The sequence below is a fragment of the Pollicipes pollicipes genome, unplaced genomic scaffold, assembly GCF_011947565.3.
Source record: "Pollicipes pollicipes isolate AB1234 unplaced genomic scaffold, Ppol_2.1 Scaffold_4740;HRSCAF=5597_pilon_pilon_pilon, whole genome shotgun sequence".
In the NCBI taxonomy this organism is placed as follows: Eukaryota; Metazoa; Arthropoda; class Thecostraca; order Pollicipedomorpha; family Pollicipedidae; genus Pollicipes; species Pollicipes pollicipes.
In genome coordinates, this window is record NW_023596545.1 from 38,473,233 (window position 1) to 38,487,930 (window position 14,698).

The 14,698-nt window shown below is 50.9% G+C and overlaps 1 protein-coding gene across 1 annotated transcript; it reads left to right on the plus strand.

Moving 5' to 3' along the window:
* Positions 1-6,469: 6,469 nt before the first annotated feature.
* Positions 6,470-13,650, plus strand: LOC119098561 (acidic leucine-rich nuclear phosphoprotein 32 family member A-like). Its single transcript, XM_037221526.1, is given in 5 exon segments — positions 6,470-6,615; positions 11,275-11,418; positions 12,610-12,798; positions 12,800-12,843; positions 13,515-13,650. Coding segments are annotated over 5 exon segments (546 nt in total). The 5' UTR covers positions 6,470-6,567; the 3' UTR covers positions 13,636-13,650.
* Positions 13,651-14,698: the final 1,048 nt, after the last annotated feature.

Genomic DNA, 14,698 nt, shown 5'->3' on the forward strand with positions numbered 1-14,698 from the left:
AGTCTTTGAAAACATCTTCGCGTTGACGCCCTTTCCTCGGCACATCTCACCGTTGCCGGTCGTCGTGTTCGTGCAAAAAGCTGGATTAGAGATTTCGTCACAGAAGCTGATAGCTATCCATATGATCCCCATCCTTGGAAACTTCCCTTGTGACTTGAGCTTTGCATAGTTTGGAGCGTCACCATCAGGCCAACATCAGAACCTCCATTGCAGGACATATCTCTGCCGCAATACGTGAAGTATGCTTCGCCGTCCATGATCAGATCTGTCGCACTGGTGGCGATAAGGCACCCCAGCAGAGACGGCGAACCCTAGTTTCTGGGCCTTGTCTGAATTGTTAACTATTTGCAGCGCCCTCTGACGCCTTTTAACTTATTGCTTTCACTGCATTCGAAGCAGCAACCCTTTGGGATGCATTAACTTTTTCCTGTGCGTGTGCGGCTTTCACAGCATTTTCCTTCATGCGTTTCCCAATTTTTAGAGGTTCTGACCAATCAATTCCCTTTCAAGTTTCATGCCTCATCCACATGCTGCACCACAGCATATAGGGTGCTGAAATGTTTTTTTATCAAACCCACATGGTCAGAAAGTGGTTTCTTGTGGATGACTTCGTTTATCACTGCCTTTACATAAATCCAGCAACTGGCACGTTGACTTGCTGTTTCGTCAACGTCGAACCTTGGCAGCCGATATCCACAACATTCCTAGGGTTTCTTCTCTGTTTTTACTTCGCGCGTAACATTTTCCTTACACTCCAGGTCGGTAAAGGTAGTAAAATCGGTAGTAAAATCAATATTCTACCAAAGAACCTGTTGGCGGTAGAAAACAGCAAAACTTGTCCAGATGTCAAGCAATCACTCGTTATTAAACGTCAGGTACATTTTGTCGCATCCTAAAATTTTGTGCTGACAATTCAAATTTCATTAACGAGCCAAGTATGCTGAAATGCTTTGAATGGTGTCCGTCGATGTGCATAAGAAATGTTGGAGAAGCGTTCAGCCTAATGCTGTTGAAATGGTTAAAACTAGTGCGGTTGACAGTCTTCTCACCGTTCAACTACACACTAAGTATATTGTGGCGTAAATCGTAAGAAGGCTCGGAAAAGACAACTTGAAGGATCATGCATCATACATATGAAACTATATATCTGAAAATTATTTTGATATCAGGTTGGGACATCTCTTAAGACAGACTGATTGCGCACACGAGCCTTTCACCAACCGACCGACCGGCTGACCGACCGACCAGCACAGGCAACCGCGCCGACGTGAGTGGATGTCACTTCGGCACGTGATAGACTGAATGGCCGAAACAGCTCGTGGTACCGACGTCACCCGATAGCCAGATGAGCCGCCAGCGGGCAGACACTTATCCTCACACGCTCGGCAGGCGGAGCGACTGATCGCTGGGCCTTTACTGGGTCAGTCTCACACAGCTGGTAAGGACAAGCTGACTGACTGACTCGTCTTTACAGCCGAGGATGTGCTCCCCGGCTGGTGGCCGCCCAGGCGCTGCAGTAGCTTCAGCACCTTAACACCTCTGTCTTTGCAAGTAAAACAGCCATAACATGAAATACCTCACGCATTGCAGGCACAGCAGTTCCGGCACTGCGGCAGCTCTGGCAGTGCAGCAGCTCTGGCACTGTGGCAGCTCTGGCGGTGCAGCAGCTCTCGCACTGCGGCAGCTCTCGCACTGCGGCAGCTCTGGCGGTGCAGCAGCTCCCGCACTGCGGCAGCTCCCGCACTGCGGCAGCTCTGGCGGTGCAGCAGCTCTAGCACTGTGGTAGCTCTGGCGCCGCCGCAGACGCTTACGGCGCAGCAGTGTGTGCCCGGTGTGTCTGTGTAGCGGAGGGTGGCGCCGTGCGGCCCACTCTCTCACGCGCGTCAATACCCGCCGACCGGCACGTTGACGGCCGTGCCGCGATCCCAGCAGTGCAGCGTCAGACAGCACGGCTGACTTGGGCTGGGAGGTCCACCGAAGCTCCCCCCCCCCCTCCCCCAGGAAACCGTTGACAGTGCACCGCAGCCTCCGCCAATTCCGAGCCTGTTATCCACGCAACTTGTGTGGATAACAGGTTGGCTGAGTTTGTTATGCTTTTGGGCTGAGCATAGAATAAAAAGACGCGCTCAGTCATCAGCAGGTCGCCATACATTGAGGCGTGTGGTGGCATTAAACTTGGCAAGAGTTTTGAAATTTGCGGAATCATTAGACCATGAAGAGAAAGCTTCCACCATGCAATGAAATATTGAGCGTGAGCGACGACCATACCGCGACTACATGCACATCGAAACCAAAAACGATTTTTTAATAATAGCCATTGCTTGGACGACGTAGGTAAGTATGATGCGAAACCCATTATACTCCTGAGTTCCACATTCGCGGCTAAAAGTAAAACTCACATTGGTAAAGGAGGCAACAACGAGCTTGTCTCAGGCACTGTATTTACCCGCCGTGGGTTCTAGCCGTAGCTGGTGGGCTATCAGCGACCTTTGCTCGGACGTCCCGAACTATGCCTATGCTCCACTGTCGCGTGTCGGTTTACCATGTGGGACACAGTACCAGGGATGGTGTTGTGTGCGTCTTCGGTATATATGCGTCTACGAAGTGGTGTCTAAACTAGCCACGAACGCAGTATTTTGCTTTGTTGCTGCTTTTAGGGACGCTACGCTTCCTGTTGTATGACGGAGAAACAAAACAGCATTCGTGACCAGTTAAATGGACACTTTATTAAAATACTACAAATGAACACCTTACTTAAATATTATAAATGACGTACATTTGCGAAGAGCGTTCACACCACTGGGGGATCACATGTTAGACTGACTCGCGGCAGTGGAAGTGATGTACTATTACATTTTAGCGATAGCGTAAAACACCGGGATCTCACGGCATTAGAACTGCTAAACATCCGTACTTTTCGTCCAGGACTGAGCACACAAGCGTCGTCTTGAGCAATGGTTAGAGCAACGTTGTTGAGCTTATGCAGTATGTAGTAACCTGAGACAAAACTGTGCCGATTAGAAATCATTCAGCTGATTATGCATGCCTTTCGCATGGCGGAAGTATGCGAGCGTTCGTATTTCATCGGTGTCAGTGACGTTATCGGGCACACCAGATTAGGCGCTATGACCTATTTTGATCACTGAATATCCATCCGATAAACGTGCTCGGGACAAACACCAGCTATGACAAACATCAGATGTGACAAAAATCATGTAGACATTTTAGTTTAATATAGGAGTACCCTGACGTGATACGTTGGCATGCGAATACGTGCTTGGCAATCAGCCTCTGCCCTCCAACGATTCATTTATTTAATCATATTTTTTGCGCATATCACAAACACACTTTGCCAAAATAGCTATTGCTTTCCTTCGTCACTCAGGTTTATATACAAAATAAAAGCTAAGAAGACCAGCTTGGCGGGCCACACAAAAATCACAATTAGATCTACAAATAGCATCCACCGAATTGCATTGTGCCAAATACATTGTGCCAAACTGACAATGCCAAGCGTCAGGTGATCCAGACAGGTCATCATTGAAGCTGCCTGCTGTTCAGCAGGTGCCGCTTGAATGTTGTACGGGGCGGGTCGCGGCTAGGAGAGTAAAATAGCTTTAGGTGGGAGACACATGTATTCAACCAGTAGCGCATTATATGACGCCGCTGCCTTCAACACGAAGCGGATTCCGAAAACATTTTCGGTGGATGGAACATATTTCCACGTCTGGCGTTTCAGGAGTGGATATCACGACTACATGATGATAGTAAGGAGCGCGCCTCAAGTTCTGATGCGATATTCACCTGACGTGAGGCAGCCAGAGTGGTATTGTCACGCAGCCGGTCAGCGGACTGCCCAGGCCAACTTCAGTGCGGACCCCATACATCGCGCCTATGTAAATATATATATATATATATATATATACATATGTCTATATATATATACATATATCTAACCATATATGTGGTCCGATGTTTGCGTGATGAGACTTGGGCGCTGAAGGTGCATTTTTGAATTATGATGTCACATGTTCCGTGGTCGTCCCAGACACAGCAACGCAATACCGGACTGATGTCACAACGATTCAAAAGGTCAATCTTCAGCGTACGTGAAATCTCGAATGGCTTGCCGTGCTTCGTGTGGCACACAGCCAAGACGTTTGAGGAGTGTATCACCAGGGGAGATAGATATATAGGAGATAATACGGGAGATATCTGCGTGTCGGTCACACAAGACGCCCCAGTTATTGACCTTTGCTTGGTGCTACTATGTTCAACGAATTCTGGACCCAAGGTTTTCAGATCTTGACGAAATCTAAAAAGAGCTATCCGCAATTCGCCAATGTTTGATGGTTTTTTATTTCATGATGTTCGTGCGGAAGCCCCACGCCCGAGAAGCCATACTACGGATTATTTTCTGTACATCAGCAATATCATGTTTCGAGACCGAACGCGTATGAATGGATATCGGCCGCATGCCGGGGAGCGACGGGCGGGGCGAAAATAGCCACATGTCGGAAAGCCACACCTTCGATCGCTTCACTGTGTACTTTTCAGATGGATTCTCGGAGCGGATTCGTATTTACAGCACCACGAAATCATGGTGGGGGTCTCCTTTCTTTGTGTTGCTGGAACTGCTAACTAATCCTTCCAGAGGACCAACTTCCAAATTAAAAAGGTGAGCTGTGCGCCCAGTCTCATCTCTGAATAGAACCCATGATTTTTGAAGACTTGCAGAAACAGCATTTCCCAACGCATGGTCGTTGTCTCATGACCACCGCCTGGTGTCCGGTGCGGTGACAACATCTCGCGTTTCGACGGGCACTGCAACTCATGACATCAATGTTTTTGCTCCCAAAGCTTTCAGCGCGCTTAGAAACCTCATCTTGCTTTTATCGTTACCTTTCCCGATCACGGAGACCGTGGGTTAAAACGCTGGAAGCCCAGCACCTTTTCGGTTAGGGGCTATAGGGCCCTTCCGTCCCAGTTCGGGGTACCATCAGCTGCCATTCTGCGACACGGCGGTCGGGACCCCATGGTCAATCCGGAGGCCTCTAAGTGATACATCATACATTGGTTCCCTCCTTGATGCGGGAGGCCTTCTGACCAGGGCGGTCGACGCAAAGACGCTGCAAGAATCACCGGCGCAAAAGGATCCCTCACTGGGCATGGGGTCCCATAGCTGGTACGCGGATTCCAGTTCCGATGCTCGCGCCCCGGGCCGAAATGGGACGGAGGATGGGATGGTTCGGTGCTGGGGCCTCTGACTGACATAAAGCCCTTCCCTTCTCAATGTAGACCCTTCCATCGTTTATTCTCAAATTTTTGCTGTTAAAGAGCACTTATCAATGCAAGAGGCCCTCTGACATTCTAGGCCCCTCCCTGTCACAGTCGCCGCATTCCTTTGAAACAAATGCCCATATTAAGCAAATACACACCTGGCCCCCACGGTACCCATGCCGACGAAGGATTTACTGTTCGGCGCTGTAAGTCCCTGGCCGATATAGGGGCCCCTCACAGTTTCAGGGGCCCGACCAATACTGGAGGTCTTTAGTGGGATTCGAAGGCCAGTGGCGCAGCAAGGATTCTGTTCCAAAGAGGGCCAAATCGCGCCGCAGGGAGGCCCTAACAACCGAGGGGCCGTCTTCTTTGCTGTAAGGTCCCTTTTTAATTCGGAGGACCTTTTAAAGCCCAAAATCCTGTTTTGATGCATCAGGGGCCCATTTCCAGAAGTTCTAAAGCTCCCGGGGCCTTTAAAACTGACAAAAAGAGGTGGGGCCCCCACCATCTCCAGGGTGCAAGGCCACGAAAGCTCCTTCGGTTACGCAACTGTCGAGAGGGCCCGACCCTGAGGGCAGCGGCCCATCAATACGACCTCCAGTCAGCCCTTCCTTCGGACTCTTCGGTCTCCGGGTCTTTGATCGTCATCTCGAGAGGCCCAAGAGACCCCTGGGAACCTAAGGGGGTGGGGATGGGTGGGGGTGGGGGTACGTGCCCCGCGTGGCCCTTTGCCTGCACCTCTATTCTATACGATTTCAAACTTACTTCTTCCTACAACCGTCGTAAAAAGACGGGCAGGGGCAATGTCCTCATTTTTGAGCATGTGTAGCACTGGCCTTGTGACGATGCAAAAAAGGCATAGACAAAACAGGCACTGGCCTCTTCACTTTCCAAGGCAATCCCACACGCCAATAATTTGTTCTGTTGTCGAGGTGAGTTTTAAACTGCAAAAGCTTGAAAAGAACAATTTTAGAATATCAGCGATTAGTATAATCGCACAGCGCATCGTGAAATCGATTTTCGCTTTTCTCAATGATCACGAACAATTCAAACGTTTTATGTTCCCGCCTCTGGGATCTTCCATATGGAAGCGTGGTTCCTCTACGTTTGGTAGCGCTTGGGATCTGCCGCGAACGATTTTACTCCCACTGCGTCAGCGGCAGCGAGCGTCGCAAACCGCGCTGTTTGTTGATGGGCGCCAGGGTCGTCCGTTGCGTTCCCGCGAGTGATTGGAAGCGTGTTCAGGACATCATACCGGTTATCGACTGGTTCGACCCATCGTAAGCAATGGAAAAGCGCATTGGACTCGAGCTGAGAGGTCGGAAGCCTGAAGAGGTGAGTCCTAGCATTCTTTCTCCTATTTGATGTGCTGCTGCGGTGCGCCGCTATCGTCGCGCTGATGCACACGGTCGTTTTTCAAATGTTGTGTACGCGTTGAGGCTGAATCTGTGCACTTGCTATCAGTTTGTGAGCATGCTTTGTTAGTCATCAACATCATCCAATTCATGCATACAGCTAGGAGGGACATCCACTAAGGTGTTAAGCTTCTCAACAGCAATGGTCATCCCTGCTCATGAGCAGATGGCATGCTGCATGTTAAGTATCCTGGATTATTGGCCATTTTTCCCTTAGAACCTTGCAATGTTGTTGGTAGGATGTTTCTGGCAATTTTTCACAGCTGCTTCTCTGAAATGTCCTGGTTTTACTGGCAGACATTACTTTACAGGCAATAGAATTACTTTAGTTCCAGCAAGGGATGATATCAGTTTGATAGCACATCTGCATTCTGTTACTTTCACACAGATTATGTTGACAAAAAATGTGTTAAGAGTGGGAGTGGACAGAATTCAGGACACTGGCAGCATTTGAATCTGTGTTGAAAGCATGTCCGTGCTAACTGGCGAGTTCCGATTTGAGATATCACTCCCGAGTTTGTTGTAGCTGCGCTGTGGAGGTCCCTCAGTCTCATCCGAAAAACCTTCATGTGAAGGGTACTGGAAAAGCATCTTTTTCAACTTGCTGTCAGGTGTGCACCCTTATGTCCAGTAATACATCTCAAATGACACCTTGTTAAAGGCCTGTGGCAGGTATTTATTCATTGTCAACTCAGGGTTGTTGCTCATTTTTAACATTGTCATTAGCAAAGCCATAATATCCACACAAATAAACCACCAGAAACACTGCCTGCCAGTGACATTGGTACCTTCTGTCATTTCTACCTCTTCAGCGCCATCGCGGCGGTGGCGATGACGTCACAGTACCCACACGCGAGCCGGCCGGCAGACAGCGGTGGTAGCCATCTTGGTTAAACTTGGGCAGGGTAGTTCGTGCTTCTGCAGCGACACAGCACTCCTAGCGGTTGTCAAAGGTGATAAGACATCGCGCGAGATACGTCTCTGACTGGATTGGACGGCGCTTAACAGAGACCGTGCGCTCGAACGAGCCCCTACGCGAGGGCCTCCGTGGCCTTGGCACGACAACACTGAGGCTGGGCCGGCGAACGCGATCAATGGCAGTCGACACCGGCCGGCGTATTTGTCCGCGCAGAAATATAGTACCGCCCCGGCACAAGGTCATTGTCGGCAATGGGCACCGGAGCCATAAGATGTCGGAAGATATATGCATGCTGAAGATTGATCGCGTGTGTGTGGTCAACTATTGCCATTGCTGCGCTGCGCCACGTTACGCCAGCAGCCAGTTTTGCATTGCCATGGGGAAGAAGGGAATGAGAGCACGTGGTTAATGGTTGATGCTAATTTTTCAGCCTATCTTAAGCTAATTGACTTGGCAGGTGACATAGACTGTTCCGAGTGTAGTGTCTCTCTATTGTTATGGAAATTTACTATGGGCATGCGCGCTTAATCCAGACTGAATTTGCCTTACGGTTTATTTTCCCCCCCCCTTACTGAGGAAGAGGTAATGGTGCACGGTTTCCACCTCGGGGGGGGGGGGGGGGGGGGCTCGGGGCGTCACGGGCGGCACCACCAACCTCCAACGAGGCAAGGGTATCTTGAGCCCTTTGAAGCAGACGTAGGATCTCCTTTGCCATCCCCTATTAAAAAAAACTCGTATTCCGCCCGCGTTTTTTTTAGAAGGGCCCGGGTGTAGGTAATGAGATCACCTTGGTGGAGTCTATAACCTTTGTAATCGGGGCTCGCTAGGCTCCTTACCTTTGGCGGGGGCGTCTTATGCGCCTGCTGAGGCCTCCCGTTGACCAATGGTGCTATCTGGAATTTCTTCATCTTTTCTTCACCTGTGATTCTGGGACTTCTATTCAATTTGATGGATGATTTCGTCTCGGTCATCTGGAGTCTTCTGTCTGGATGATGGACCTCCTGAAATGTCAGCGCGCACTGGACATGCGCCGGCTGCAGTTCCGCCGACGCCAGCGGCATTAGGCGTGTCGAATTTCGGCGCCTTGGTGCCAAATGAAATTCTGTGGCACCAGCTTGGTGGACGGCTGATATAGCGGTTCCATCGAGTCAGCGACTGACCTAGTGGTGCCATCGAGTCAGCGTGGTGACCTAGCGATGTCATCGAGTCAGCGGGCCGACTTAGTGCTACAATAGAGTCAGCGGACTGACCTACCGGTGCCAAGTCAGCACACTCAAGCGGGCGCCATGGGCGCGATTTCGGCAGAACACGGCGACGTCAGCAATGGACGCCAGGTCTTCCCTCATTGCCAACCACGCGAACACAGGGACATGAAATCGGGCGGTGGCTGAGGCTGGTGGTCGCGGCCGCGGAGTCGGTGGGGCGAAGCTCACTGTCTGCGTTGCCGTGTTACCGCGGCGTCAGGTGCGCCGTCGCCCGCTACACGCGGAAAATGTCGGCTCTGCGTGCGGTGGGAAATAAGTGTCGTTCGGAAAGTTTAAAAAATATTTGTTTCGTCTTTGGTCACATGTGCTAAGGAGCTGGGCTCACTGATGACATTTTACGAAAATTGTGTGAAGCAGTGCGCAGAACACGCAGTCGGGAGACGAAAGCTAAAGCCACTCACTAGTGCTGTAAGATGCTGGGAACGTGGCCCAAATGTTATGCCGAGGTCACAATAGTCGGCGCGCTCTTAAAAGGTCAGCTGGAGAAAGAGTGCAAGATCGACATGCATTCGTTGTTTGGCATTAGAGCTGGAAATGTACTTTGGGTAAAGAAGAGTTTTTGCATCGTTCTGGAGAAAATGCTGTTGAAATACTTTGTCGTTAGTCCCTATCGGTTTGATGTCAAGTGATTGAAAGTTGGACAGATTGAACATCTGGTCCTTGAGGCCTCAACCTGCATCGCCCCGGTGTCCAAGTCTCCTGGATTCCTGACCAGGTGGGGCGTACGCTCTTATTAGTTGGGGCTGGCCTGCTCCTCGTATTTCCCATGGGCCTCCTGGTTAGGTTTTTGCCTAGGCTGTGCCATCTTCACCGAGGCATACTCCTAACCCACACGTTCGTCTGGCGGAAGAGGCGGCGCGTTTGGAAGCGAGGGCGTTTGTTCCAGGCCGACTCGGATGGCCGCTGAATTTACTGGCGGCTGCTTCCTTTGATGCCGTGCTGATCCCCGGCGGACATTGGCCCTGGCAGCTGGTCCGCTGTCTTTGGCGCCGCGGGCCGCGCCCTCCTCGGTCGCGACCCATGTCGCCGATCGACGCCGACCGGCCCGGCGACCGAGAAACCCGCAGGAGGTCGGGACGCCAGGGCTTCTGCCACAGCCGCCACCTGGAGGGAGCAAAACTTCTTAGCTTTGTCTAGTTTAAATTCGCGCGGATAGGTGTCGCACGGAAACAAAGCCGATCGCTCCGCTGTTCCTGGGGTCGGGGTTCGTGAGGCTCGTGCGTAGGTAGCCCTCTGGAATTTCTCAATGTTATGCACATAATGTCTTGTATGTCGTCTCGAGGGAATCCTCATTGGGTAGGTCTTCGTTTTTCCACGCGAAATTCGCTGCATTTTCTGGATGGTGGCGCCAGAATACAAAACAAATTTAATGTTTTCTTCCGCTTGTGGTGATTAGGAATGGATTATAAGTCAAAATACACTGCAAGGGGTGTGATGAAGGCGCCTTAGATACGTTTACTTAATTTCGGCGCAGTCGTTTGGCTCAAGTTGGGCTTGAAAATATACAAATTCTTTAATTTGCAAAACTTCCAAATGTCCTCACGTCAATATTCCTGGGAAATAAAAAAAAAAATGATAAAGAGTCTCATGTCCACGAGCGTGACGAAAAAGTATGGCAGTCAACAAGGGACCTACTTGTGTTTTAACGAAGTTCAAGGCATCAAGCTTGATGGTGTTGTCGCTTTTTTGCTCACTTTGGTTGAAGGCGGAGGCTGGATGAGGAGCCCATAACCCAACTTACTCCGAAATCAATCCAGAACTACACCGGTACTTGCCTGTACCCGCATTTTTAGTTTGTTGTGAGGACGAGGCCGGGAATGGGGGTGGCCTGGAAAGGTGGGGCGAGCAGAGGTTGGACTACGCCAGCTCATGGCCCAGGGTCTGTTGTGAGGGTATTGTTACCTGTAAGTTTATGGTAAAGAACATGCTGGGCTTAGTGGTCCCCCGATCCATTATGGTGCACTTGGGTTGAAAATATCGCAACATTCTGTGATGGCTGTCACATTTCACGCCTAATTGAAAGGTGGAACATTCCTGCTTTTTTGTCGTAGGAGCTAAATTCGCCTCCGATTCCAGGTACAACTCCTTTTTTGCCCCATCCAATTCCTCATGTGGAGTGGCCTGTCATTGCCATTGCCATTTTCTTGGTCATAATACTTCACATCTTATGTTACGTGGGCTGGGGTGAAAGGAAGTCTGACATAAACACTTCCAGGACGCGAGCCGAATCCCTCATCCGAGGTCATGCAAACCAGGTACGGTGTTGTCATACGCAACAGGCTCGAGTGTATTTTCTTCGCATGTGTTTTCATCGTGCACATGCTATCTGTATATGGCTGCTTGTCTGCTGCACACTGGAGGATCGTGCGGTCACACATTGGACACTGCCCGCCAGCTGGCCGAGCTGAACCTGGACAACTGCAAGTCGCCAACCATCGATGGTCTGACAGACAAGTTCTCCAACCTGGAGGTGCTCAGTCTGAACAGCGCCGGTCTCACCTCGCTCAAGGGCTTTCCTGCACTGCCCAAGCTGAGGAAGGTACGTTCGTCGGCACACGCGCCAACGCTGGCCCGGCGGCGGGCTGATCTCGCAGGTGGCATAGGTAGCCCCGCGGGGGTCCGAGGTGTCAGGCTCAAAATGGAGATGTGTGGGGCCCCATTGGTGGCCCATGAAACAGGCATAATGCCACTGCCGCCACCAAGGTGAAGTGGGCTGGCAAGGTCGGCAGGCCCTGGAGGTCATGTGAAGGTCCCGGTAGGCACTAAAGACGAAGATGTTTGAATGGTTCTCCCGCGGCCTGCGGCCCTCCCCGGCTAGATCGGGACTGGCCCGCGAAAGCCAGGTGGTGCCCGTTTTAGTTCGCCCGAACTGCGTCCATTCCGTCTTGTGTTCCTTGACTGGATACATGTCTGTGTTTTGGGTGATGAACACGTAATTCGCTAAACGCATGGGAGATTCTAAACAGAATGCCGTAGGTTAGATGACAGTACTGAAGACGCCAGTCGTTAGCCAATGCCGCTGAACCCATATTTGGAACGTGATGACAGTCTGAACGCCAGTCTAGCCAATGTGACCCATATTTGGAACTGCTCACTCAGTTCTACTGGGCGTGAGCAGAGACTTGAGCTTATGATTATGAAAGGACTATAGCCGAAACTGTCCGGGTTATGCTGCTATACCACTTTTGGTTCTTGTTCGTTGCATAATGAGGCATTCGCTCACTCAAGGGATTCAAAATGGATTCAACGCTAGGATTCTTGTTCTTTGGATAATGAGGCATTCGTTCACTCAGGGATTCAAAAGGGATTCAAACGCTAGGATTCTCGTTCTTTTCATGATGAGGCATTCGCTCACTGTATTTTCACAATTACGATGCTGGGGTCGAGCGTCCGCCGTGAACCCAGCTCATGTGGCGCTTAACTGCGACAACAATGCTGCATAAAAACCGCCCCCTTGGGGAACCTTCATTCTCCTTTATGCTTAAGGCGGCCAAAAGTGCCAATAAAAGGTCTGCAATTTAACTTACCCTTTAACGAGCACAGCAATCTGACCCCTGAAAGCAGGTTTTCAAACAACGAACACGAACAACGGAAAGTGCAGGCCGCTTTTACACGGGGCCTCAGCTGGTATTGCCATCAACTACAGCTGCCGTTATTGCATTACCACCGTGGCGCACACGCCCCTCCCGTGCAGCATTACCGTGCTTACCGTGGTCACGTGTCCCGTCAGCTGGAGGTGAGCGATAACCGGATCTCGGGCGGTTTGAACGCGCTGGCCGGCTGCACAGCGCTCAAGTCGCTCAACCTCAGCGGCAACCGCATCAAGGACCTTGAGTCGCTCAAGCCGCTGGCTGACCTTGCCAACCTGAAGAATCTCGACCTCTTCCACTGTGAGGTCACCAACCTGGAGAAGTACCGACGACGAGGTGTTCAAGATGCTGCCGTCGCTGGTCGGTCTGGACGGGTAGGTCTGGCGCCGACGAGTAATTGCGATGGGTTTCAAAGACTTGCTGAGATGCTCGTCTACGTTTATAAGAAAACAATGCTGTATTCTGGACAGGTCAGCAGTGTGGCGAACCGCCCTAGCAGGGTAGGAAAGAAGCAGCACAAGAAAACCCTAGTGATGCCGAAAAACTAAGGTTTAAACGTGAGAGCTCACTGTTCATATAACAACGTCGATGAATCTGGACCAATCCATGGAGCTTCCCATCTCTTGTTTGCCTCATCTCCCATAAGTGCTCGCCTCCCCCACACCCCGCCCCCGCTTAATGTGGCATCCAGGCACCCAGAAGGCCACCCGAACTAATCGCAAAATAGCAAGAGGTTGTTTTATATCTGATCTCAATCTTCTCACTTACGTATGTCCTTATATTTCGTAACTTTCCACAAGATCCAGTGGCTTTTTAGAAGTTACACGTCATCATATAGCAACACTGCATGCATGTCACTGCATGTCAAGAAATTATTCTCTTCCTTTTGGGTCGTTCTGATGTTTTGTTTTGGGTAGTTAATTATGTCGTTTCATTGCATCACAGCCGCTGTTTCCTCTGTCTGTGTCATACCTGTTGGCGCGGTGCGTGCTTTCGTAGATTGCGGAGATCGCGCGTGTCGTGACTGTGTACCCCACGTGTGCAGATTCGACAAGAACGAAGAGGAGGTTGAAGACTCGGACGATGAGATGAACGGCGTGGATGAGGAGGAGGACGGCGACGAGGAGGCCGCCGACGGTATGATTTCACACTGGCAACATCCCTGATGTATCCTGTGAGCCAAGGCTGCCGAGTGTCTAACTATCGGGTCGCTTCGCTGCCAATGCCTTGTCACTGCCTCTGTCTGTCAGAGCAGAAAGGCGGCGAAGGACATGTGGAGCAAGGGGTGTCTTGCACCCGGCGCAAAACAAACCAGGAGTCGCCCCGCTCATCCATGGGCCCGCGGGTTTATCTGGCGGGTGATGGCGTCCAGGTGTGCTGGTCATTCCAAGACCTTTGCTGGAAGAAGCCGTGGATCATTGCAAGTCGGTAAACTATCGATATCCTCGTGTTTTGGGACGGCGTGCAATGATTTTGACAGCTATAACTGATAGCAGCACTTGCGCCCAAAATTCTTGATGTTCAGTAAATTGTTCGTGCTCCGCTGCTTAACAATGCTCGGTGATCATTGCATTACTATCAATTAGACTGAAGAGAAGCTGCGTGTCTTAGTCAAACAGCGGAGAGCTGCTTTTCTGGCCCGTATCCTACGGGGCAAAACAACTGGGCTGCATCGAGCACGGCAGCTGTAGCTGCACCCGCGACGGTCGGGTCAGGCGCGTCGAGTGCCGATGCATGGGCGCCAGGTACAGTCCCCTGGCGCCGGTCACTTGAGGTGGCGCTCTTGCGTTCCCATCAGCAACCCGCGAGGCAAAAATGTATAGGCGGAACTGGGTGCTCCAAGTAAATATCATTCCGCCTTCATTTGACGGACAGGGTTTCCCTCACTTCGTTTGCTGGGTATTCTGGTGGTCCGAGATAGAAATTCCTTAAATCCTGGAGATCATTTTTCCTGGTGTCAGAAACAGTTACGAGGTACTTTTACGTCCATATTCTGCCCTGAATGGCTTCATAGGGAGTGTGGGTGGAATCGGGGCCCCTCTCTCCCTCACCCAACTTTTGGCAACACGGGGTTCAATCCCAGAGACACATTATCTTCCATGAGGTAGGAATAAAATGTGCGTACCTGGCTGCTGCGAGGAAGGAGCAAAATTTACATGCCTCGCCAATGTGGAGAAGGACCAGACCTTGCAATGCGGAGAATGCGTAGGTTCGCTTTATATAATAAGT